The following is a 26,066-nucleotide window of genomic DNA, read 5'->3' on the forward strand; positions in this document are numbered from 1 at the left end:
AAGTCCAGGTCTGTTATGTAAGGAAATTTAGGAAGCCCAAGGGGAGGAAAGCAGGGTCTTCCACCTGCTGGTTTGGGGCAGAAAGAACCTAGTTGGAGGAGGGAAGGGCCGGGAGAAGAAAAATAACACTCAACTCCCGCCCTGAGGATGTCCTGCAAGCGGTCTCGGGTGTCTGGTCCCTCTTGCTGCAGGTGTATACGATGAAATGGTAATAATGGCAGGACCAGGGAGGATGGAAAGGCAAGAGGAGCCGCTAATCCAAATGCGACCCCTTCCAACAGTCATGCTGTCCCACGGCCCTCACAGCGTCGTGCCTCCCGAGGAGGAATGGGACGTGCATTTATTCTTGGCCTCCCCTTCGAGTTTCTGATTGGAGCCGTCTCCTCTGACCTGGGGAGTACGGCAGGGTAGCAGGCCTCTGGGACCCGAGGCCTCAGCCTGTGGAGTGGCTGCAAGGCTGGTAACCAGAGGAGGAAAGAGGGAAAGGGGGTCTTCCAGGGAGAACTCTGGGCCAGATGCAAATCTCTGTTTCCTCTCTCTTGTTCCCGTGCCCCCAGATTCAGGACATCGTTGTCCAAACTCAGGAAGGTCGTGAGACGCGCTCGGCCAAGGACGCATTGCTCCTGTGGTGTCAGATGAAGACAGCAGGGTATGCCCTGGGGACCAGCCGCTGCCATGCCCCACCACCCTCTTCACCCCCCACCCACATATTACCCAGAACTATAGCAGCTTGGGCATATTCAATGCAAAGTCTATCCCAACCTGATTCTTAGAGGCCCGGAATGTAGGATTCTATCCCAAAGTTGCCTGGGTCAGACCGTGGGGTCTGTGGGGGTGAGTGTCTCTTGGGCCCATCTGATGGGGGAGCCTCTCTGTGAGACTTAACAGCTGCTGTCTTGTTGAAGCTGTTCGAGAAGGGTCAGGTCCACCCCTCTCCTTCACACACTTGTAGGAACCACAAAAGAATCTGTTTCTTAGGTCTTAATGTTTCTCTTGGATGCAGCTACCCCCATGTCAATGTCACCAACTTCACCTCCAGCTGGAAGGATGGCCTGGCCTTTAACGCCCTGATCCACAAGCACCGGTAAGAAGGGCGGGCAGGCTGTGGAGCCGGGGAACCCTTGCGGGGAGGGGGGTTTGGATACTTTGCACTTAGCATGTAGGTTACTATCCAAGCTCCACAGGAAGGTTAAACCCACTGTGCCTGCTCCTCTCACCCTCAGCATCCTACCTCCCTTAAATCCTCCTTTCCCACATGCTGGTGCTCACAGCTCCCTCCTCCACCCCATGTCCTCTTCTCACTCCTCCGGCTCACCCACTTCCTTGCATCCGCCCAGGGTCTTTGCCCTGTTGGTGGGGGACACCATGCCCCCTGCCCTCTAACAGTCTGGCTTCATCCCCAGGCCTGACCTGATCGACTTTGATAAGTTGAAGGACTCCAACGCCCGGCACAACCTGGAACACGCCTTCGAAGTGGCGGAGCGTCAGCTGGGCATCATCCCGCTCCTCGACCCTGAAGGTGAGCTGGTGCCCACCAGACGGGCAGGGCACCTGGTGGCACGTGGCAGTGTTGGGCAAGCCGGGGACACAAGGCGGGCCTGGGGCCGGACCAGGGCTCTGTTCTGTCTGCTCTTCAGCTCCAGACTGGCTCCGATGCCTCCCTTGCCTGCTTGGGAGCCATTGTAGTCTCCCCCTCCTTTTCCCTTTTTCCTTGCTTTGTGGTCATAATATGGATTTCATCCTCTGGCTTAAACCACAGCCTCATTCCTCTTCCATTCTTGCCTGTCACTCGGTACGTGTAGTTAAACTTCGTGCTGGAGACACAGGGAGATGAACCCCTTGAGCCTGACATTTCCAGCTTCTAACTGGTCCTGAGAGCCCACACTTTCCCCTTGCAGATGTCTTCACAGAAAATCCTGACGAGAAATCCATCATCACCTACGTGGTGGCGTTTTACCACTACTTTTCCAAGATGAAGGTGCTGGCGGTGGAGGGCAAGCGAGTCGGTAAGGTACGGAGCTGCTGTGAGACCAGGGCCCCCAGGTTCCTGTTCACCATGTGCAGGCCTTGACAAACAGTCCCTTTCTCTCCTAAGAGCTTTATGTCTCAACCCCAGCCATAGGAAAGGGCTCACATCACTCCCACCAACCTCCTCTGAAGCCAAGCATTGCCACATTAATGGCTCACAAGCTGAATTCCAGCCCAGGTTGATGATCTGTGCTCAGCAAGGTCGTAGCTCCGAATCCACCTTCCTCCTGCAGACCCATGGCTCATGAACGTTCCCTCAGGAACAAAACAGGCTTTTACTTATCAGTCTATTGTGCTGTCCGATCTCGCAGGCTCCCATAGCCTACCCAGGAGCCACCCCATTCTGCAGACCCTCACGCTGGGTCCTCAGCTCCTCCAGGGTAGGGACCATTTCTCATTCATCTTTATGCACTGGTGTTGAGTAAAGGCAGTGCCTGGAAGCCTTCCATCCTTGTCGTTCAGTCGCTCAGTCACACCCAACTCTGCGACCCCATGGACTGCAGCATGCCAAGCCGCCTCTGTCCCTCACCATCTCCTGGAGCTTGCTCAAACTCCTGTCCATTGAGTCAGTGATGCCATCCAACCATCTCATCCTCTGTTGCCTCCTTCTCCTCATGCCCTCAATCTTTCCCAGCATCAGGGTCTTTTCCAATGACCTCGATCCTTAATACTCATTTTTAAATAAACAAGACTTTGGCTCCTCTGGTGACTGACGTCCTGGGACAGTGGGCTTTCCAGTCTTTTACAGGGTGAGAGAGGACAGGGAGCTTTTGCTGATCCCAAACACAGCCGGGTCCCTCCTGCACCACCTATCCAGCCCTCTGCTCAGCAGTGGTCTTGGACTCTGGGGACAAAGTGAACATAAACGCTCTAGGGCTTGCGAGGAGGAGGACCACCTCGACTGTGGTCCCTGTTGGCCTCTGCACTGACGTCCTCACCCTTCTAATGAGGATGAGTCACAAGGTGATTCCCTAGGTAATCGACCACGCCATTGAGACCGAGAAGATGATTGAGAAGTACAGTGGGCTGGCCTCGGACCTGCTCACCTGGATTGAGCAGACCATCACTGTCCTGAACAGCCGCCAGTTCGCCAACTCCCTGGCTGGTGTCCAGCAGCAGCTGCAGGCCTTCAGCACCTACCGTACCATCGAGAAGCCACCCAAGTAAGGGCCCGGGCACCTGGGAGGGTGGGCATCAACTGCTGAGAAACCACCTCCCAAAGGTGAGAGGGTGTGGAGAAGGGATCTGAGAGGCGTATCCTGGAGGTCAGAGAGCTGCCTGTCTGTCACCTGCTTCGTCCTGTCTTGTCTCCCTGCTCCCAAGCTGTCAGCCTGCAGGAAATGGACATTGAGTAACCCCTGACTCATAGCCAAGGAAGTACTTTCTCAGATCCAGATCCCTGAGTGGGGAGCAGGAATGAAATCTCAGGCTTCAGAATCTCTTCAAAGAACCTGTGCTGGAGACTTCCTCTTTCCTGCACACCGAGCTGTGGGTTTGTTCTCTGGTAACGACCTCTGCATCCGCAGCCCCAGAGCTCGCCACGTGCGGCCTCCTTCATCATCAAACACATCCTTCTTCTCTCTCGTCTGTCACTGCTCATCATCAGCAGAGCACTTAGCCTGCCTCTCGGGACCTCTGCTCCACTGCAGTGTGTGCAGGGCCTGCGTGCACATATGCACACTCAAATACAGCCACGCGTGTGCACACACACGCACACATACCTACACAGCATTCTAGCTCCCCTGCTCTCAGCTTGTCCAGCTCCCCTGAAACAGATTTCTAGCTCATTAGTGGTACCTATGCTTCATTCCTCCCCTGCTCATTCACTCATGACTCGCAAACAGGGAAAGGCCAGATGCAGACTCTAGAATGTACTTTAAATGAGTATCTGATTTCTGGCCTGACACTAACCATGTTTATCGAGGTAATACCTCCTGTGAGTCTACCCGGCACTGCACACAGGGGTGGTAGCTCTTGGCTGCGTAAGACAGTGCTCGAGGTCACAGCCTCCTTGACGTGCCTATGAGCAGCAGGTATATGGGCTGGCCTCGGGCTGCCTGGGATCCTTGCTTACCAGCTGATCTGCGGCTGCCACAAGGAGGAGGGAAAAGTGGGTAGATACTTGACCACGTACAGAAATGGGAAAATACTCAGTTACCTGGAGCTCGTCTGGACACTGGGTTCTAGACGAACTCAGTTCTGGCCATCCGGCTGCCATCGTCCCCTCCCCCTGACATCCTCCTGGAGCCCAGCCTTTCCTCGCCCCTCAGAAGCATCTGGACTTTTGGACAGTTGTCAGGACAGCCAACTCATTAGTACTCAGGTGAAAGTTGCTTTCTGTGCGGTATGTTCGTAGGTGGATAATGCTGCTTCAAAGGCTTATTGACTCCATAAAAAACTAAGTAAAGAGCTAGTCGGGAGCCCTTAGCATTTAGAACAGGGAAGAATTTCTTTGTATCGATTGGTAGAACTTGATACCTACAGGAATTTCCAGAACACTTAGCCATTCCCCCATGGAAACAAATGGTGAGCAAACACGGCAGTAGTTGTGTTTTCTTTGATTTATGTTGCAAAGACTTAACCCCTGTTAGGTCTCAGTTGGTGAGTATGATAGACTAATGTTGTAACAGGTAAAACATATAGATCCTCTATCCTTTTTTACTGTTTAAAAACTTTACTGAAGTATAGTTGATTTATAACGTTGTGTTTCTTTTTACTTTTTAAAGAGAAATATGCTTTGCTATCCAAGCTCCAAGCTGCCAGGGTTCCATGTTTACTTAAGAAAGAAAAAAATGGCTGTGGGAATCTCAACCCTCATCACCCAACCTGTTTTTTCAACAGGTTTCAGGAGAAGGGGAATCTGGAAGTCCTACTTTTTACCATCCAGTCCCGGATGAGAGCCAACAATCAGAAAGTGTATACGCCCCACGATGGGAAACTGGTGTCTGACATCAACCGGGTACAGCAGCGTTTTCCATTTCATGATGCCACTAGCTTAATTCAGCTCCTGATAGAAGCACAGGGAATGGTCCCTGGAAAGGGTTAAGTCAAGCCACTCTCTGTGGTGTTGTTAATGACACAGCTGGCTATTGAGGGTGCTGTCTGAGCCTAGCCCTGAGAAGTCAGACTCTACCCACCATCCTTCCATTCAGGGGTGGGGAGAGGGGCAAGTAGGAGACAGGGATGAAGAGGTACAAACCTATCAAATAAATAAGATACAAGGATTTAATGTACAGTATAAGGAATATAGCCTGTATTTTATGATAACTTTATATGAAGTATAATCTATAAAAGTATTGAATCACTATGCTATACACCTGAAACTAATACAATACGGTGAGTCAACTATACTTCAGTTTAAAAAAAAGAAAAAGAGGCAGTTGCTACACAGTTCCAGCTCAAATGCCATGAGAATGGGGATTCAGTAGGCTTGCCAGTGGGTTAACTGAGCTTCTCCTAATGAGGGCATAGGGAATGGTTCCTGGCAGGGTTAAGCCAAGCCACTCTCTGTGCTGTTAATAATGACCAGCTGGCTGTTGGGGGTACTATCCAAGCCTAGCAGCGAGAGGTCAGGCTCTACCCACTGTCCACCTGTGAAGTCCCCTCTTCAGATGCCCAGAGTCCAGTTTATAGCCGATTCTCTTTAGAACCTGGAGGGCTTTTAGGGAATATCGACTACTTTTAATGAAGGCGAATGCCTTGTGACACTTTGGAGATTTGGAGGCCTACCACCGCCTGGAAATTCCAGTGGAATGGTGGTGACCATTTACTCAATACGAATTTATTGAGCACCCACAAAGGCAATAACACTATATGAAACCAAGACTGACTTACAGGAAGGCCAGTTTAGGGGAAGTGGGGACTGGGAGGTCGTGATCAGTGTTCCCTGAATCTTCAGTGGGCTTAAACAGGAAAACTAGAAGGCTAGGTTCTGTCTGGATTCCTCAAATCACTCAGTACTGGTGAAAGAGTTGGGATGGGACCCCCAAATCCCAAGAGCTCTCATCTGCACCCCCGCACAGGCCTGGGAAAGCCTGGAGGAAGCTGAGTACCGGCGGGAGCTGGCCCTGAGGGATGAGCTCATCCGGCAGGAGAAGCTGGAGCAGCTGGCCCGGCGCTTTGACAGAAAAGCTGCCATGAGAGAGACGTGGCTCAACGAAAACCAGCGCCTCGTGGCCCAGGTGCTGGTGGGGTGCATGTGGGGCTGCAGGCGGTGGGGCGGGCGGAATGGGACAAGCCTCTCCACAGGCCTTGCAGCCCTGCTCCCTGTGATTGGGTGGGTCAGGATTGACATCTGAAAAGGAACTCTCCCAGATCGACTAAGTCTCACTTTTAAATTATTTATTTTTGGCTGCACTGGGTCTTCATTGCAGTGCATGGGCTTAGTTGCAGCATGTGGGATCTTAGTTCCCCTCCAGGGATCGAACCTGGGCCCCCTGCATTAGAAGCATGGAGTCTTATCCACTGGACCTCCAGGGAATTCCCTATTAAGTCTCATTTTAGGAAAGAGCCACACAATCCAAAACTGGCCCCAAAGGTTATCCCCCATGAGCCAGGAGCGTCACCCAGAGCCAGAGTTCAAGTCGACATTTCAGGGGTCCTCTGGGGATGCGATGGAAGCCGTGCACCTTGTGGGTGTCAGACATGCCCCTTGGACTCTGGCCTTCAGGACTGTGTCACATTTCACTAGCTAAAAACTGACCCCAGGACTGATTCTCCATGAGAGCATCTGTCCCTTCCCACTTGGATCTTGGCATCAAATTAAATTCCATCCAGAAGGGGGAAGCAAGCATTCTGAAAGAACTGGAGAGTGTGCAGGTGCCCCAGAGAGCATGGGGCAAGCCCTCTGTGTGCAGCTGCAGGGTTTCCAGTAAGAAGCCCCTTCCTGCCTAGAACAGGTCCTCTCCAGGCAGGGTGGTGAGTGCCAGCAGGTGGGAAGGAACTCTGTCAGTGATAGTCACCCAGGGTTACACCCACACGGATGGCCCAGTGAGTAAAATCACAAGCTTCTTGCCAAGGTTCTTGTGAGACATTTAGTCTTTGGAACTTGTCTCTGATAAGGTAGGCTGAAAAAGATGGCAGAAGGGCTTTCTCCTGCAGAAGTTGCTCCTAAAAGACCTGCCATTTCTCTGCACTTGGGGACCAACCAAGGGGACCCTAACCGAACCGCCTGTTTTTCTCCCTGGGGGACAGGATAACTTTGGGTACGACCTGGCAGCAGTGGAGGCCGCCAAGAAGAAGCACGAGGCCATCGAGACAGACACGGCTGCCTATGAGGAGCGGGTGCGGGCCCTGGAGGACTTGGCCCAGGAGCTGGAGCGGGAGAACTACCATGACCAGAAGCGCATCACGGCCCGCAAGGACAACATCCTGCGCCTGTGGGACTACCTGCAGGAGCTGCTGCGGGCCCGGCGCCAGAGGCTGGAGAAGACGCTGGACCTGCAGAAGCTCTTCCAGGACATGCTGCACAGCATTGACTGGATGGACGGCATCAAGGTGGGCCTGGGCACCCCCGCCCCCTCCACCTGAGGCTTCAGCCAGCTGTGCTTCCGTAGCCGCCTCCCAGCCCCACGGCCGAGTCAGAGCAGAGCACCTAAGGCAGCAGTGTCTGATGGCATCTGCCTCTCAGCAGCTTAGCTCGCTCTGCTCCAGTCTGCTCTATCCCCGGTGATCAAGAAATCTGGGGTTCATAGTTACACAGGTGCTGGCCTGTAGGGCCTGGACGAGACAGCCTCCCTCGGGAGCCTGGAGAATCGGGCTCTGAGTAATCACGATCTGACTCTAGTTGGCATCCAGACCTTGGCATCCAGGGCCACTGAGAAGCCTGAGTCTCCTCTCCTGCTATCACAGTGTCTCTCAACTGAGGACACACGGCAGACTGACTGGGGCTTTCTTTTTTTTTTTTTTAAGATTTTCTGATACAGGCCATTTTTTTCTTTTTTTTTAAATTTTAATTGGAGGCTAATTACTTTACAATATTGTGTTGGTTTTTGCCATACATTCACATGAATCAGCCCTGGGTGCACATGTGTTCCCCATCCTGAAGATACAGGCCATTTCTAAAGTCTTTATTGAATTTGTTTCAGTGTTGCTTATGTTTTATGTTCCAGTTTTTTGGCCCTGAGGCATGTAGGATCTTAGCTCTCCCACCAAGGATCAAACCCATATCCCCTGCACTGGAAGGTGAAGTCTTAACCTCTGGACCATGAGGAAAGCCCCCATGGAACTTTCTTAAAATACGTACACCCAGGTCCCACCCCTGGGGCACACGTGGGCAGACTGAGTATAGCACTTGAACTCTTGAAAGATGCTCCCTGGATGATTCTGATGGGCACCCCCAGTGGGAACTCCTGCTCTGTAGCCTCTTTCCCATTGGGCAGCTGCATTTTCCAGCTGCATCTGATATCCTGGTCCCCAGTGCCATGGACCCTCACTTAGGAAGGTTATTCTCCTAGCATGTGGGTCTCTTCGCCTCTCCTTACTCCCTCTACCCTGTCTGTCCTCTTCGCCAGGCTCACCTCTTGTCTGCTGAGTTTGGGAAGCACTTGTTGGAGGTCGAGGACTTGCTACAGAAACACAAGTTGATGGAGGCTGACATTGCCATCCAAGGGGACAAAGTGAAGGCCATCACCACAGCCACCCTGCAGTTCGCTGAGGGGCCAGGTAAGGCTGCGGGCTGAGGTTTTTCTGTTGAGGCCTCTGGCCCAGCACTCCAGCACCCCAGGGTGGATAAATCTAGCTGCAAGAAAGTTTGAGGGGGAGCAAAATTCTCCAGAGAGCAGGCGACTGCTTCAGTCATCTATTATCAGAAAGATGTGTAAGCACCAAGAAGGTATCCTTCTTCTTTCATCCTCTTGGCTGGTTCAAGTCTTAAATAGGTGACCCCTGCTGCCTCTTGGAAGAATCATCTAGAAATTAATGCCTGGGTCTTTTTAAAAAGAATTTCACATTATGCGTTTCTACTGAGAGCTGATCCAACTTTTAACCCCTCTTATTCCTGGAGTTTTAGTGGAAACTCATTATAAAGAACCAATTAAAAGCCTATCCTCTGAGCAACTGAGACCCTCTGCATCCAATCCCAAAGCCCCAGTGAGATGGCAGGTTCTAGGTGGTGTGGTTCTAGATCTGAAGCTTGCCCAGAGATGATGAAGCCCTTGTCCCCTTTGTCCTTCCTCTTCCCATGCCACCCAGGGTACCAGCCTTGTGACCCCCAGGTCATCCGGGATCGTGTCAGCCACCTGGAACAGTGCTTCGAGGAGCTGAGCAACACGGCAGCTGGGCGCAAGGCCCAGCTGGAGCAGTCCAAGCGGCTCTGTAAGTTCTTCTGGGAGATGGATGAGGCCGAGAGCTGGATCAAGGAGAAGGAGCAGATTTACTCCTCCCTGGACTATGGCAAGGACCTGACCAGCGTGCTCATCCTGCAGCGTAAGCACAAAGCCTTTGAGGATGAGCTGCGCGGGCTGGATGCCCACCTGGGCCAGATCTTCCGGGAGGCCGAGGGCATGGTGGCACGCAAGCAGTTTGGGCATGAGCGGATTGAGGTCCGGATCAAGAAGGTGTCTGACCAGTGGAACGAGCTGAAGGACCTCGCTGCCTTTTGCAAGAAAAACCTCCAGGACACTGAGAACTTCTTCCAGTTCCAGGGCGATGCAGATGATCTGAAGGCCTGGCTACAGGATGCCCACCGGCTGCTCTCAGGGGAAGACGTGGGGCAGGATGAAGGGGCCACACGGGCCCTGGGGAAAAAGCACAAGGAGTTCCTGGAGGAGCTGGAGGAGAGCCGCGGAGTGATGGAGCACCTGGAACAGCAGGCGCAGGACTTCCCCCAAGGGTTCCAGGATTCCCCAGACGTGACCAACCGGCTGCAGGCCCTCCGGGATCTCTACCAGCAGGTGGTGGCCCAGGCGGACATGCGGCGGCAGAGGCTGCAGGATGCCCTGGACCTGTACACGGTGTTTGGGGAGACAGACGCCTGTGAGCTGTGGATGGGCGAGAAGGGGAAGTGGCTGGCCCAGATGGAGATCCCGGACACGCTGGAGGACCTGGAGGTCGTGCAGCACAGGTCAGAGCTGGCCCTCCCCTCTCACCACCCGCTACAGTCTCTGCTCCTAGTCCCCAAACAGCCTCCAGATCAGCAAGGCCCTCTCTGAGGGGCTGTCGGACGTCCTTTGTCCCAGAGGCCAGGCACCGGGAGTCATGAGGTCTCATCTGGCTCTGTGGCTTTGGGCACTGCACCCCCCGGGGCCTTTCCCAAAGGGGCTCTTTCTAGTCCAAGTGTTTGATGGCTTTTCAGTAACAGCAGCCTTTGTTCAAATGAATTGTATATGGAACCCCTGATATGTAACACAGAGGAAAGCGGAGGGGACATGATTAAGGGGGAGGTGAGAGGCTAGACCCCATAAGCTCTGTCTTTTGGTGGCAGTCCCTAAACCACATGAACCCTCAGGGGCCTCAGAGACCAGTCTGTAAACTGTCAGTCCAAGCCACTCTCATTTGCAGTATTTGAGTTCCATCAGCACTCCGGCATGGCAAGGCTTGCCCCCAGCATCCTGAATACGGAATCCAAGGAGCTGAGAGAAAGAGGCCACTCCTTGATCCTGCCCCGGTGGTCCCATGCTGATGCTGGAGGGACCTGGGCTCTTATCTCAGAGGGGTCAGCTTTCATAACACAGGATGCCCACAGCCTCAGCAGCGTGCCCTTCTCCTCCCCAGGGACGGAGCACCTGACTGGAGAGGTATCCTTCAGGTGGAAGCGGTGGAACCGTGTTCATGAGCAGCAGCTGGGCCAGTGGAGGTGTGGCAGGTGCTTTCTGTAGCCGTCAACACCACCCACACCTCATTTTTCCTCCATCTCTGTTGAGGCACTGGCCTGTATAAGTAACCAGGTCTCTCCTAGCCTCATCCAGGAAATGCTAAACCATGAAACTGGACCCATGAACCAGAAAAGAGGGAATGTCAGCACACCTTTCTCCTATCTCCCCTCTTACCTGGTGGAAGGAGGTGGAAGGAGAAAGCAAGAGCAGGGCAGAAAGCAAAAGTCTTAGCAATCCTCATTTTCTCTGTCCACATCAGGTTTGACATCCTGGACCAGGAGATGAAGACGTTGATGACTCAGATTGATGGAGTGAACCTTGCTGCCAACAGCCTGGTAGAGAGTAACCACCCACGCAGTGCAGAAGTGAAGAAGTGCCAGGACCACCTGAATACCAGGTGGGATGTGGAGAGGGCTCGGAGATGGGGGCTTCTTTTCTGGCACATCTGTGGGGTGTGGCCCAGAAGTCAGGAGGCCTGCTATGCATGCCAGGTTTGTACCCTCAGAGTTCCTGCCTCCATCTGCCATGGTCTCCTTCTGACCCTGGAGCTATAGCCCTAGGGAGGAGGGACCTGGGTGGTGACCAGCCCAGGGAGAGAGGTGTGTTCAAAGAGCTGCAGTGCTGTGCCTGGAATGGGTATGTGCTGAGCAATGGAGGAAATGCCCTGAGTGCATCCACAGTTAGAATCAGGCCATGTGGTTCTCAGGCCACATTTCCCCGGATGTTCTTAGGCAGGGAAGATTGCTTTCTGAGAGCTCTTAAGTACTGTCCATAAAAGAAAGCTCCTGCTTGTGCCAAAATGCAGCATTGATAATGAGACTGGCTTGAACGAAGAGGAGAATTAGCAAGAAGCCTTGAGCACACATCATGGCCAGAAGGAAAAACAGGCCTTAAGGAGCTTTGGAGAGGGACTGCTTAGGATGTAATTGGCACACCAGGACAGCGCATGCACCTGTGTTCCGTTCAGTGCCCTGGGCTTTACATGCGCAGCGCCATGCTCACTGCCTCGCCGCTGCCCCAATCCATTACCCCACACTTGTGCCTGAGCCCTGCGCTGCCTGAGGCAACCAGGAGGTGGGGTTAGGGAAGACTTGGCTGTAAAGAAAAGGAGCAGCCCAGGGGGCTTAAGAGGAGGCAAAGGGCAACCCCCTGATACTTCGGAGCCACCAGATTGTCTCAGCATCCAAAGAAGAGGGCTGTAATTCAGGAGGGTCCCCTGCCAGCTGAGGTTTATGCCAAGGAGGGGGATGCCTCCAGTTCTACTTTAGGCTTGGAGGTAACAGTGATGCGTGTGTGTGCATGTGTGTGTGTGTGTGAGAGAGAGAGAGAGACAGACAGACAGACAGACAGACAGGAAGAACTTGTCAGCCAGTAATCTGCTGCTTTGAGGAGCTATAGTCAGAGAATGCTGTTACAGACACCTAAGCCTTGCACTGTCCTAAGTGGAATACACCAAGGTACTTGCCATCCTTAGAGGCCTGGAAAGGTAAGATGGCTTTCCGTTACATCTGGGAATTGAAAGCTTCCTGAGCCACATATCCCAGACAGCCTGCATCCTGCACAAACGCTTCCTCCCCATGTAGCCCACCCCACTGGGGTCAGTCCCTTTTGTTAGAAAGTTGGATCTCATCGTGAGTGGAAATCTGCCTCCTTGAAATTTGTATACGTCGGTTCTGGCTCTTCCTGTTAGAGGTATTGAAACTTACTCCAGTTCTTCTTCCACGTGATAGCTCTTTGACTGTTTCTAAAGACAACCGTCCTCCTTCACCTGTACCCACGGTCCTGCCTCCATGTGGGTGCCATTCTCTCTACAGAGACCATCCTCCTCCAACAATATGGGCTAAACCATGCTTGTTTTCACGCCAGTACAGGTTTCTCTCCTTCACAGTTTCCAGGATGAAAAAGTATCTTTCCTTGACTGATTTTGAGTTTCACACTCTATCTTTTATTATAATTACTTTCATCTTTTAAGAACGTTTCTACTAGACTGTAAGTAAATGAAGACCGGTATCTTATAGTGTCCACGGTATCTTATCCAGTGTCCACGGTATCTTATCCAGTGTCCACAGTATTTTCTACAGTGTCTATGGTATCTTATAGTGTTCATGATATTTTCTAGTGTCCACAGTATCTCATAGTGTCCACAGTATCTCATAGTGTCCACAGTATCTCATACAGTGTCCGCAGTATTTTATACAATGCCCATGGTATCTTATACAGTGTCCACAGCATCGTATATAGCGTCCACACCTCTGAGTGCCAAGATTTTATTGTCTGAGGCTCCCTCTGTTAGGAATATTCTTTTCGCAGGTATCCTCACTCCCACACGTTACTCAGATCTCAGGTCACATGTCCTCTTCTTGGTGCAGTTCACACTGACCACCCCATTCACAATATCACCTCCTCGTTCCCATCCAATTCCTCTGCCTCAATCCCATATTCTTGCTTCCTTTTAATTTTAAAGATTTTTTTAAATGGCTTATTATTTATTTTTGGCTGCGCTGGGTCTTCATTGCTGCATGCAGGCTTTCTGTAGTTGCAACGAGTGGGATCTACACTGTAGTTGCAGCGAACAGGGGTTACTCTCTGACTGCAGTGTGCGGGCTTCTCATTGCAGTGGCTTCTCTTGTGGAGCCCAGGCTTTAGGCATGTGGGCTTCAATAGTTGCCACCCACAGGCCTTAGACGTTACAGAAAAGGGCTTAGATGCCCTGCAGCACGTGCGATCTTCCTGGACCAGAAAGTGAGCCCATGTCTCCTGCATTGGCAGGCAGGGTCTAAATCACTAGACCACCAGGGAAGCCCCCCTTTTTTCCCCCCTTTAAATTGGATTTTTTAAAACTGTTTATTTGGGGGTTTTTTGATCACAGCACATAGCATGTGAGATATTAGTCTCCCAACCTGGTATTGGGAGAAGGCAGTGGCACCCCACTCCAATACTCTTGCCTGGAAAATCCCATGGGCGGAGGAGCCTGGTAGGCTGCAGTCCATGGGGTCGTGAAGAGTCGGACACGACTGAGTGCCTTCCCTTTCACTTTTCACTTTCATGCCTTAGAGAAGGAAATGGCAGCCGACTCCAGTGTTCTTGCCTGGAGAATCCCAGGGACGGAGGAGCCTGGTGGGCTGCCGTCTCTGTGTCGCACAGAGTCGGACACGACTGAAGCGACTTAGCAGCAGCAACCTGGTATTGAAGCAGCGCCCCCTGCATTACAAGTGCAGAGGTTTAACCACTGGACCACCAGGGACTGGTGCTTAAACTTTTCTCCATTGTACTTGTCACCACTTGGTGGAGTATGCACTTACTTGCCTCTGCCCATTTGAATGGGAGCATTTTACTTCATCCATGGTTCTACCCCCAGAGCCTAGAACAGTGGCCCAAGACACGTACCTGATGCTTGTGTGATGTAACACCGTGCGTGACTGAGGACAGAACGGAAATGAGTCACTCAGCACTTACCGAATATGTGATTACCTTCCACCATACACATTCTGGTCGACCAATATTATCTTCTAATATCTTGGGCCCAGGACCACACCTGGACTCCTGACATGGCTGGCCAGTGCTGCCTAGAGCAGCTCTAACAACGTCCCCCCTTTTGGAGACGGTGCAGGGGAGGGGAAGGTGGGTTTGGGAGGCAGACGAGACCCAAACGTCACCCTGTCCCCTGTGTGGCCCCTGCCTGGTGGCTGCAGTGAGGCCATACCAAAAAAAGCCTGGAAAGTCACCATGGAACCTCCTTCCTGGGGGCACCGCCGGATGGTCTCCTGTGGCTTCTGGATGGGGCTGGGAGGCCTCCCAGCCCTGAGGCACCTCGCTTTCCTTTCACAGTAGTTTCAGACCACCTTGGGGGGAACCTCCAGCCCCTTTCCCTTAACATCCAGCCTCAGCAGCATCCGTGTTACAGGCATAAAGCTCCCCAGAGGTCAGGGGCCTTACCTCTGGACTCTTCTCCCCTCTTTCCTGGAGTTTCCCATCCTTTCTCTGGGCTCGTCCTCCTCTCTCTTGGAATTCCCGATCCTTCCCAGCCCTCCTCCCACTGCTTTGCAGACCTGTCTTCCACCCCCAGACTGCGGTCACCCTGGGAATGCCCACAATGCACTCTACCCAGTCCATCTGCCTCCTCCCTCTACCTCCATCCCCAGGTGCCTGGGCTGCAAAGATGAGTGACTCAGGGCCCCATCCTTAAATAGCTCACTGCTGGTGAAGTGTTCATTGAAGCACAGCTCAGAGGACCACCGTGTGACCTGCTCTTACCACCCCTCCTGCTCCTCATAGCTCCCTTAGTCCTCTGCCTGGTGTGTGCTATGTACATCGTACTTTATATTATTGTTGCTTGATGAGTTTATCATACTTTCTTTCTAACTCATACACTCCATGGAGCAAAGTCTGGCTATGACTATTATTCCCTAGGGGCCAAAGCCAGAGTAAAGTCTAGCTATGACCGTATGTTCCCAAAGCTCTTCATAATGCTTATACGTTGTGGGTAATCAAGAGAGATGAGCTCAGTTAGCGACTGCACGTTCAGCATACTCTCGTGTGCTTCCAGGTCACAGTGAGGCAGGATGAGTAAACCCAGGTCCAGGGGAGGTGTCCCTGGTGGTGTGGACCCAGGCTACTGAGCGGCTCTTTAGAAGAGGCTTACTGTGGGCTGCACACAAGTTGCAGGACATCTGCCCATCTTTTGCACACTCCCCAGGTTCATTCCACACTGCACATGAAGGTTAAGATGTTTTCATTACAATCCCAACTTCTCCTTCCCCCTTCCTCTTCATCTTCCTTCTCTTCACTACGACTGTTTTCTTTGACAACCATGCTGGCTTTCCTTAGGCCCTGGGCACTTGGAACATGGTCTTAGACATTTGTGTGGTTCCTCTGGGGCAGCTGGGATCCTGTGTCATAAAGCTTTTCTATGGTTGATAATGGGGTGTTTCTAATTATTTTCAGTATAGGCATACCTCAGAAATAATGTGGGTTCAGTTGCCGACCACCCCAATAATCAAATATCAAAATATCAATATCAAAATAAAACGAGTCACACACAAATTTGGGGAGTTCCCAGTGCATATAAAAGTTGTTTACAAAAAGTACTGTAGTCTACTGAGTGTGCAACATCATTATGCCTAGGAAAACAATGTACAAACATTAATTTAAAAATACTTTATCGCTAAGAAATGCTCATCCTCTGAGCCTTCAGTGAGTCATAACCTTTTTGCAATAGTAACATCAAAGTTCACTGCCCACAGAGCACCATACAAGTATAATAATGAGAGAGTTTGAAATGTTGCAGTAATTACCAAAATATGATAGAAATGAAGTGAGCAAATGTTGCTAAAATGGCACTAATAGATGTTTCAACAAGGGATTGCTACAGGTCCTCGATTCATAAAAGAAAACAAAAACAAAAGCCCCATAGTATCTGTGAAGTACAGTAAAGCAAAGCTGAATAAAACGAGATATGCTTGCATTTCAAAAAGCTGGGAAATTGCAAGTTTTCCTGAATTTCAGCTACACATAGAGCTTATATACAGAGCATCATGTTGCTTTATTGATGATTGTAATAACATCACAGCTCACCTCCTGCTAATGGAAAGCTCTGGCAGTTCTGTTGTCTTGGGTAAACTTGGATAAACTGACTCATTACAGTTTGCTGGGGAGATGACTCTTTTTTCAGTGTGCAGGTTCTATCAGGGGAGACTCTGGTGGGAAATCTGGAAGGGACCCCCTGTGGGAAGGGTGAAGGAAGAGGCTGCCTGACTCCCGTCTCCCTCGGCAGGTGGCAGGGCTTCCAGACCATGGTGTCCGAACGGCGGGAGGCAGTAGACTCGGCCCTCCGGGTGCACAACTACTGCGTGGACTGCGAGGAGACTGGCAAGTGGATCATGGACAAGACGAAGGTGGTGGAGTCCACAAAGGACCTGGCCCGGGACCTGGCAGGGGTCATTGCCATCCAGCGCAAGTTGTCAGGGCTGGAGCGTGACGTGGCTGCCATCCAGACCCGTCTGGGCACGCTGGAGCGGGAGTCACAGCGGTTGATGGCGTCACACCCCGAGCAGAAGAAGGACATTGAGCAGAGGCAGGCATACGTGGAGGAGCTGTGGCAGGGCCTAAAACAGGCCTTGAAGAGCCAGGAGGCCTCCCTGGGGGAAGCCAGCCAGCTGCAGGCCTTCCTGCAGGATCTGGATGCCTTCCAGGCGTGGCTATCCACGACCCAGAAGGATGTGGCCTCCAAGGACATGCCCGAGTCCCTCCCGGAGGCCGAGCAGCTCCTGCAGCAGCATGCAGCCATCAAGGACGACATCGACAGGCACCAGGAGAGCTACCAGAAAGTTAGGGTGTCTGGAGAGAAGGTGACCCATGGCCAGACAGACCCAGAGTACCTGCTTCTGGCCCAGCGGCTAGAAGGCCTAGAAAAGGGCTGGGATGCCCTAAGCCGGATGTGGGAGAGCCGCAGCCAGGCCCTCACCCAGTGCCTCGGCTTCCAGGAGTTCCAGAAGGATGCCAAGCAGGCTGAGGCCATCCTCAGCAACCAGGTAGGGAGAGGCAGTAGGGGCTTGGGGCATCTCTCAGGGCAAGAGAGAATTTGTAGGTTATAAGCCTGCAGAAGTGCTCCAGGGCTCAGGGATCAAATTGGGCTTTTCTTAGATTCTCTCTAGCTCAGGAGACAGTCCTCTTTGTTCCTTATCAATGCCCTTTCCAGTCCCATGTCCCAAACTGTGTCTTATTCTTGGGCCAGTTAGAGGCTTGTTGTTGTTCAGTCTCTCAGTCATGTCTGACTCTTTGTGACCCCATGGACTGCAGCGTACGAGGCTTCCCTGTCCTTCACCATCTCCTGGCGTTTACTCAAACTCATGTGCATTGAGTTAGCGATGCCACCCAACCGTCTCGTCTTCTGTTATCCTCTTCTCTCCTTGCCTTCAGAGAAGTGAATTTTTCCCTGGGTGGCTATCCTTCCATGTGGCTTTGGGTACTCTCCTCATCAGGTGCCCTGGGCAGGGGCAGGGAACAGGACTCAGGGACCTTCCTCCTTGCGCAACTGCAGGGGGCGCCATTCATGCCGTAACCTGCATGGCTGCACACGGTGCTCCTGCCTGGCAAGGGCCCTCTCCTCCACCTCCTCACCTCCATGCCTTGTCTGGAAACTTGCTTCGACAGGAATATACCCTGGCTCACTTGGAGCCCCCAGACTCCTTAGAAGCTGCAGAGGCCGGGATCCGGAAGTTTGAGGATTTCTTGGTGTCTATGGAGAACAACCGGGATAAGGTTTTGAGTCCTGTGGACTCTGGAAACAAGCTGGTAGCTGAGGGGAACCTCTTCTCAGACAAGATCAAGGAGAAGGTGCAGCTGATTGAGGACAGGTACTCTCTGCCCCAAGGGTTGGGGGGCCGGAGCCAGGTAGGGTAGTGGTGCGGTACACAGCACCCTCGTGACTTGTGTTCCGGCTTTCCTTGCAGGCACAGGAAGAACAACGAAAAGGCCCTGGAGGCCTCAGAGCTTCTGAAAGACAACCTGGAGCTCCAGAACTTCCTGCAGAACTGCCAGGAGGTAAGGCTCCAGCCAGGCTGGCCACTTTGCAGGAGATTACCTCTAGAAGCATGGTGCCTTGGAGGTGGGAAGTCCTTTCTAACTCAGGAGTCTGGATTCTAAAAGCAGAGAGCTCTGGGCTCATAACGGCTTAAGTCCTTCATCCTCTAGAATCTTTGATTTCAATTTTTTTTTAACATATGTAAAGATATCTTTTAATTTGTCAAGTCTGGGGTAAGATTTCTCAACAAGGGCCCCAAGGACTATCTGTATTAAAATCACCTAGGGTCCTGGTCAGGGTTGGCCTGAAAGTCATGTGACCTTTGCATTCACACAGGGCCCCGCTGTGTACAAGGGCCTCATGTTTGGTTTAATACTCTGCTGTTGCCAGCTTGCAATTCCCAATGACTTTGAATATTTCCATTTTACACCAGGCCCTGCAAGTTATGGAGCTGGTCCTGGCTCTAGGTAAACGCAGACTTCTGGGCCCCCGTTGGGCCTAGATGAATCAGAACTTAGGGGGTGAGATAGAGAGCAGCATTCTCAACAAGCTTTTCGGTTGGAGAACCGCTGACTCAGAAGTTCCTCACTCAGCCTGGGGTGAGCTGTCCAGGAAAATCTTTACCCTGCACTCCTAGGTCTCTCCATGAACAGTGCTTCCATGTGGAATGGGGCTTCCCCTGACATTTTTGTTGCTTCCATCCTCATACCCCTTTCCTCTCAACTCAAATGACTTTGTCCTCACCCACCTCTGCCCTTGGTACCAACCAAGCTTGGTGTAATGCCAGGACATCTCGGAAACAAGAGAGACCCGAAAGTTCTTCCTTTACTCCCCTCATTATAGGGTCTGCCCTTGGCTTTGTCCTCAGATAACATTTTTTCACCCTACTGCCAAAGGGTGGGTTTAACCATCCATTCAGTAAACACATGTTGAGCTACTGCAATAGGCCAGGCCCTGTCCTCAGTCCTGGAAATGCGGAGAGAAGTGTGAATATTCCTGGTGTTGTACTGCACATGCATGCTCTAGAGGGGAAGACACGGGGGAGCCTGTGTTTCAGCCCTGAGACCACGCAAGTTAAGTTTCCTGTCCTGGGAGTTAGGGATCCTGAGTCAGAGGGGAGTACTTCGTTGTGTTCATACTTCCTCCCCTTGGCCTTCTTCTGCAGCCAGAGGTGGGCAGCAGGTTCAGCCATGAACCCCTGGCCAAAGAGGGACACTCAGGGACCATGGATCCCATTTTTTCTGCCCACAGCTCACTCTCTGGATCAATGACAAGCTGCTAACATCTCAGGATGTCTCCTATGATGAAGCTCGAAACCTTCATAACAAATGGCTAAAGCACCAGGCATTCATGGCAGAGCTGGCTTCCCACCAGGGGTGGCTGGAGAACATTGATGCGGTGAGCAGAGCAAGTGGTGGGGTCTCTGCTTGGGGATGCTTCCTTGAGTGGGGCTGCACATGGCGGACAGACACTGGCCCAGAGCTTGCTGAGCGGTAGAGAACCTGGATGTGAAAAACTTCTCCAAGTAGTAGTTAAACCTTGGAACTCCCGATAATCCAATGTTAAGCCTGCACAGAGTGGGTGCCTCCTGCGGGTCACTTGAGTCTTGGGACAGTCCAGACACTAAGAACATGAGCCTGTGCATCCAGTGCCAGGACAGCAGTAATCTCTCGTCTGCCATCCATCGTCCTCACCAGGATGTCCTGCCCAGAGGCAGGGAGATCTGTGAGATGAGCAGAGTGGTTCGGGGACAACTGACCCTCATTGTTTGGATGGGCAGAACCACCAGGGAATTGTCATTCATAGCAGAGGTCCTGTCTGTAACAAGCTTGTCCAGGGGCCCAAGTCAAAAATATGGCTGGAGTCAGGCTTGGGAAGAAAAAGAGAGGAGAAAGAGGAGCCTCTTGCTCCTGTGGCTATCCGGAAAAAGCAGGCCTGGGAGCCACACGAGTTTGTGTCCATCGTAGTGCAGTATACAGGCTCCAAGCCAGGCTGCCTTAACCTCCACGTGCCTCAGTTTCTGCTGCAAATAACTCTTGAGGTACAGAGTTTTTCAGATAAGCCTCATCCAAGTTCTAGACAGATCCATCCCTCACCGACCTCCCCTCAGTTAGCCCTTGGCAACCATTTGGAGCAAGGCAGCTCTCCAAGGGTCCTCTCCAAGGTCATAGGGTGAACACTTCTCCTTCCCCACATAGGAAGGAAAGCAGCTGATGGAGGAGAAGCCCCAGTTTGCAGCCCTGGTGTCGCAGAAGCTGGAAGCCCTGCACCAGCTCTGGGACGAGCTTCAGGCCAACACACAAGAGACGGCTTGGCAGCTATCAGCTGCCAGGAGCTCCGACATGCGCTCGCAGACCCAGGCCGACCTCAACAAGTGGATCCGGGCCATGGAGGACCAGCTGCAGTCAGACGACCTGGGCAAGGACCTGACCAGTGTCAACAGGATGCTGGCTAAGCTGAAGGCGAGTGCACGGGCTGCAGACTGGGGCCGTTGGCATGGAGGGAGTCTTGGCAGCAAAGCTGCAACCTGAAAGGGAGTACCCGCCTGTCCCCTTAGCTAGGCTGGCTTTTATCACGTCTCCCAGTTTACAACCCAGCTCCTGCCCTCTGCAGTGTGTAAGACAGGGATGGGTCCAGACAGGGTAGTAAAAGTGTGCATAAGAAGTGTAGCATAGGTGCTCAGAGGAGCAATAGGTAAGATGGGGGCAATCCAAGAAGACTCCCTGGGGAAGGCTGAGTGCAAGCCAGGTCTTGGAGGATTGGTGGGACGTGAACAATGAGGAGGAGGAGGGGCTGGCCAGGTGCCAGGGCTGGTGCCGACACCATCCTCTCATGTCGCAGCGCGTGGAGGACCAAGTGAACGTGCGCAAGGAGGAGCTGGAGGAGCTGTTCGCCCAGATGCCCTCGCTGGGAGAGGAGGCGGGGGATGAAGACCTGAGCATCGAGAAGCGGTTCCTGGACCTTCTGGAGCCGTTGGGGAGGAGGAAGAAGCAGCTGGAATCATCCAGAGCCAAGCTGCAGATCAGCCGGGACTTAGAGGATGAGACGGTGAGTAGGCACAGCGGCACCCCCGCTTCCCCAGCTGTCATCGGGGTGGCTGGCTGCTGCCCAGGGCAGTTCTTGGCAGGAGACGTCTGGTCATCTCACCACCTCATTTCACAGGGTGGTTGTAATGATTACATTGAACATAAAAGTAAGCCAGTGCCCTTTGAAGGGCGGCTCTCCCGTGGACTTTAGGGGCCAGACAGACTTGGGCTCGAGATCCCTATGTTGCCACCCACCTTGAAGTGACCAGGAGCAACTTACTTGGAACCTCAGTTCAGAGCATCGAATGCCCCCCTTTTACAAAACACTGATGGGCTGTTGGGAGGAACGGGAGGGACACAGTAGGCAGAGCTGTGTCTGACCCTTGGTGATGAAAGGGTGGCCGTGGTTGTCATCAGCTCTCTCCTGCCCTCTGGTCTCCGCAGCTCTGGGTGGAAGAGAGGCTGCCTCTGGCCCAGTCGACCGACTACGGCACTAACCTGCAAACCGTGCAGCTGTTCATGAAGAAGAATCAGGTGAGTCCTGCTACCTGGTCAGTCCCTCCTGCCCCGGCCACTCCTCAGGGAAGAGGACCCAGCTCTGACGACACAAAGCCCCGGCAGCAGATTACAGACTACTCTTCTTGTTGAGTTTCAGGGTTCCCAGTCTGTGTGTGTATTCTCATGCAGCTTTGGTGATAGCAGAGAGAATTCTAGGGGAACCGTGGGGGTTGGTGAGCGGGAGTGAGGGGTCCAGGTGCTTTGGAATTTGAGGCCATTCAGGGCACAGGATCTGGAGGCCCTGCCCTGGGGTTTCACGTGCTTTGTAGCTTCTGTATTCCTGGCCTCCCTGAGAGGAGGCTCGTAGCTCCTGGCATCTCTCCTGTCGCTGCTTTGTCCCTCTTTCAGGGCTAAGCTTGGCCCGTTGGGTCTCCTCCGGGCAAGTAGGCTTCTACTCTCTGAAACATGTGAGGATGCTGTGGGGCTCTAACCCCCGCTTCCTTTAGAGGAAGCCACTAAACTTGGACCCTGAGCCATAGGAGCAAACATCCGTTGGCTGTTCTGCTGTTTTAGGCCTGACTGGGAACTTCTGTGGCCTTGGTCAGAGGCCTGGAAGTGAGCGGATGCTCTTCCTCTGTCAGGGCTGCAGGGAAGCCTGCGTCCTCTGGGAAGGCCAGTGGCGTGGGTTCGTGGTCTGACCATGCAGTCTGGCCAGGGGCTGACTGTACCCCTGCTCTTAGTCGGAGTCCCTCCTGCCTGGTTTGCTCTCTGGCTCAGGAAGCGGGGTGGGGTGGGCAGCTGCAGTGTCGATCAGGGAGAATCTGGGGACTTAGAGAAGAGCAGAATGTCCCAGAGTGACAGTCGGTACTGCAGCAACTTGGGAAAGGAAGGTCATGGCAGACAGTACTTACTTCTTCCAAAAATGTCAGCAGCCAACATCTGCCCACAGAAGCCAGCAACTGTGCAAGGGCCTGAATTAATTATACCAAAAGTGGTTTCTTGAAAGCTCTCTCTAGCCCTTTGCTTCCAGTTGGCATGATCATGGCACTGACGCTCCAGGGGCAGCACATAGGTACCTAAACTAGAAGGTGGTGGAGGTGGAGGTTCCACTATCACATCAGCCTCCAGTTAAAGGGGGAAGGCTGGCAGAAGACAGTATCCTCGAGGCCCCAGTTTCCTCTACTATCAAATGAGCCAACTCTGGTCACTTCAACACTCAATACTTTAGCCTCAGAGTTATTGCCAAATGATTTTCACCTCCCTGGGCTGAAGATGGCTATTGCACGAGAAGGGCAAGAGTAATATGGATGGGGTTCCCCTTAACATGAAGGGAAAGACAATCTCTTGGGTGAGTGTGGCTGCTCCAGTAAAGATGATTTTAAGCTAGCCTCACTAAAGCTGAAATCCCATTTTATCATTCCTTCTACTGCAGTGGTCCGTGTGCATCAGACTTCCCCAGCGGGCCTGTTAGAACACACTTGACCGGGCTCCACCCTAGATCCTCTGCAGCAAACTCTGGGAGCAGAGCCTGATAGCTTGCATTTCTATTAAGATCCTAGGTGATGCTGATGCTGCTGGCCTGGAACCCCACTTTGAGAACCACTGCTCTAATGGTGTGACTAGAACCCAACCTGCAAGGTGCCTCATGAAGGGCTCTCAACTCTAGCTGCACATTAGAGTCACCCAAGGGAACCTTTAGACATACGAATGCCTGGGTCCCATCTCAGATCAATTCATTACTATCTCTGGGGATGGGGTGGCCCTATCTACGTCTAGTTTCCCCCAGTGATTCAATGTTCAACCAGGGTTAAGAGCCACTGTCCAGCCTGGCCTGGCTCCCACCTCCCCCTGAACTTTCTGTCTTATCCCTTTCACCCTCCCTCACAGTATTCTAGCTTGCCTGGCCCCTTGGACCATGCAGGTTTCCATCCAGGGACTTCCTTGACACTGGCTCTGTCCCCCCGCCAGCAACACTAACCCTCCAGATCTCTCTGGAGCTTCTTTCTCTCATCTGTCACGTCTCACTCAGATGTTATCTGTACAGAAAACCCTTCCTGGACCCCCAGCTAGAGTGGCCACTGCCACGCCTCGGAGAACAATCTTCATCTCATTGGCGTCTGTTCCTTGTAGCAGCTGTTATCTATGTTCATTTATTTATTTACTTGCCTACCCTTTCCTCTATTAGAGTGTACGCTTTATGAGGGCAGGGGGTTTGTTTATCTTGTCCCCATATTGTCCCTAGAACCTAGAACAGGGCCTGTTATCTTGGAAACAATTTAATAACTAGGTATTAAATGAATGGAGTCAAGGGACAAGATGTCCTAAGTAAGCACACTGAGCAGAAGCCTAGGAAGGAATTTGCTTAAAAGGAGAGAGACAGAAATAGCTTTCTAGTATACCTGAAGAGTTCATAGATCTCAGGGAAAGTAAGCAGGCAAGTGGCAGCTGACGCCTCCCTGGGTTGTTTGAATACAATTGCAGAGACCATAGGAAATTGTCTGAGCTGAGCAGTGGGTTTTTTTAATACAACTGCAGAGACCACAGGAAATTGTCTGACTCGAGATTCCAAGCATCAGGTGTAAAGGTGCCTTTCAACAAGTTAGGTGACTTACAGGCATTGATAGTTCCATGTATTTTGAATGCTGATGGTCACAACACTGGCCATGTATCCTATTCTTGCCCATCACCAAAGTGGGAAGAAAATACCATTTTGGTAACTGAAGTCTCAAGCAGGAAATAATACAAAGCTCAGAAAAGATTTGAGAAATAGAAACAGGAGAAAACAAAACAAAATCCTACCCTAAATAAGGAACAACTGCTGACTACTGTTTTATACAGAGTAAAAGTTGCTAAAATCAGACCTCAGAAGGCCATTTAAGAGTCATTTTCCTCTCCTCCACCATGCACAGCAAAGAAATTGAGCTCTACTGAAACAGGAGTAGGGAGCCGTCAGGGGCTCCAGCTCTGGGATCCAAGAGAGCCGTGTTCAAATCCCACCCTGTCACTCAAAGCCCACAGGGACTCAACCTCTGTGTTGGCGTCCAGTGTTTATCTCAGAAGCTCACAGGAGGGTGAGAGGAGAGTGGGTGGACCCAGCACTGCGCTGGGCACATGGTCACAGGCCGTTTTAATGGCCACCCACTCTGCGCAAGCTTCCCTAAGTGGTTCGGGGCGAGAGGTGCCCAGGAGGGGCCCTGGGCTGCCCTGCACGGTGGGAAGGCCAGCCCCTGAGCTCTTCCCCTCTGGCTGCAGACACTGCAGAATGAGATCCTGGGCCACACGCCCCGGGTGGAGGACGTGCTGCACAGAGGGCAGCAGCTGGTGGCAGCGGCCGAGATCGACTGCCAGGACGTAGAAGAGCGCCTGGGGCAGCTGCAAGGCTCATGGGACACACTGCGGGAGGCAGCGGCCACCCGGCTGAAGCACCTGCAAGAGGCCAGCGAGGCCCAGCAGTACTACCTGGATGCGGGCGAGGCTGAGGCCTGGATCGGCGAGCAGGAGTTCTACGTCTTCTCTGATGAGAACCCCCAGGTCAGCTCGGGCAGGGTCCAGGGTTGGGAGCCAAAACCAGCTGAGAAGAAGAGCCAGCGGGGAGGTGGGCTATCAGGGGGGCACCTGGAAGGCCAGGTGTGTGAGGACTGAGGGCAGCAGGCAGGGGTCCAGGTGCCTTCAGGATGCCCCTCCTCTTGAGAACATATGATGCATGTACTCCAGCTGGGTGCCCTGTTTGCCAGTTCAGTTCAGTTCAGTCGCTCAGTCGTGTCCAGCTCTGCGACCCCATGAACCTCAGTATGCCGAGTCTCCCTGTCCATCACCGACTCCCAGAGTCCACCGAAACTCATGTCCATTGAGTCGTTGATGCCATCCAACCATCTCATTCTCTGTCATCCCCTTCTCCTCCTGCCCTCAATCCTTCCCAGCATCAGGGTCTTTTCAAATGCGTCAGCACTCCGCACCAGGTGGCCAAAGTATTGGAGTTTCAGCTTCAACATCAGTCCCTCCAATGAACACCCAGGACTGATCTCCTTTAGGATGGACTGGTTGGATCTCCTTGTAGTCCTAGGGACTCTCAAGAGTCTTCTCCAACACCACAGTTCAAAAGCATCAATTCTTCTGTGCTCAGCTTTCTAGTTAGATTTGCTCTAACCCAAGAATTCTTCACATTTTTTTGTGTGTTAG

General features: G+C 52.4%; 1 protein-coding gene across 1 annotated transcript in view; it reads left to right on the plus strand.

Annotated features, from left to right (window-relative positions):
• Window positions 1-26,066, plus strand: part of SPTB (spectrin beta, erythrocytic) — a 69,277-nt gene that overhangs the window by 21,105 nt on the left and 22,106 nt on the right. The window contains exons 4-22 of the mRNA XM_068964338.1: window positions 558-649; window positions 1,004-1,084; window positions 1,404-1,519; window positions 1,899-2,011; window positions 3,004-3,191; window positions 4,870-4,987; window positions 6,051-6,209; window positions 7,222-7,524; window positions 8,541-8,691; window positions 9,220-10,090; window positions 11,101-11,238; window positions 16,615-17,371; window positions 17,994-18,196; window positions 18,293-18,383; window positions 19,615-19,761; window positions 20,562-20,825; window positions 21,205-21,411; window positions 21,834-21,923; window positions 25,140-25,418. Of these exons, the coding sequence (XP_068820439.1) occupies window positions 558-649; window positions 1,004-1,084; window positions 1,404-1,519; window positions 1,899-2,011; window positions 3,004-3,191; window positions 4,870-4,987; window positions 6,051-6,209; window positions 7,222-7,524; window positions 8,541-8,691; window positions 9,220-10,090; window positions 11,101-11,238; window positions 16,615-17,371; window positions 17,994-18,196; window positions 18,293-18,383; window positions 19,615-19,761; window positions 20,562-20,825; window positions 21,205-21,411; window positions 21,834-21,923; window positions 25,140-25,418 (4,368 nt within the window). The remainder of the gene's footprint in view (window positions 1-557; window positions 650-1,003; window positions 1,085-1,403; window positions 1,520-1,898; window positions 2,012-3,003; window positions 3,192-4,869; window positions 4,988-6,050; window positions 6,210-7,221; window positions 7,525-8,540; window positions 8,692-9,219; window positions 10,091-11,100; window positions 11,239-16,614; window positions 17,372-17,993; window positions 18,197-18,292; window positions 18,384-19,614; window positions 19,762-20,561; window positions 20,826-21,204; window positions 21,412-21,833; window positions 21,924-25,139; window positions 25,419-26,066) is intronic.

This window comes from Capricornis sumatraensis, chromosome 2, assembly GCF_032405125.1.
Source record: "Capricornis sumatraensis isolate serow.1 chromosome 2, serow.2, whole genome shotgun sequence".
In the NCBI taxonomy this organism is placed as follows: Eukaryota; Metazoa; Chordata; class Mammalia; order Artiodactyla; family Bovidae; genus Capricornis; species Capricornis sumatraensis.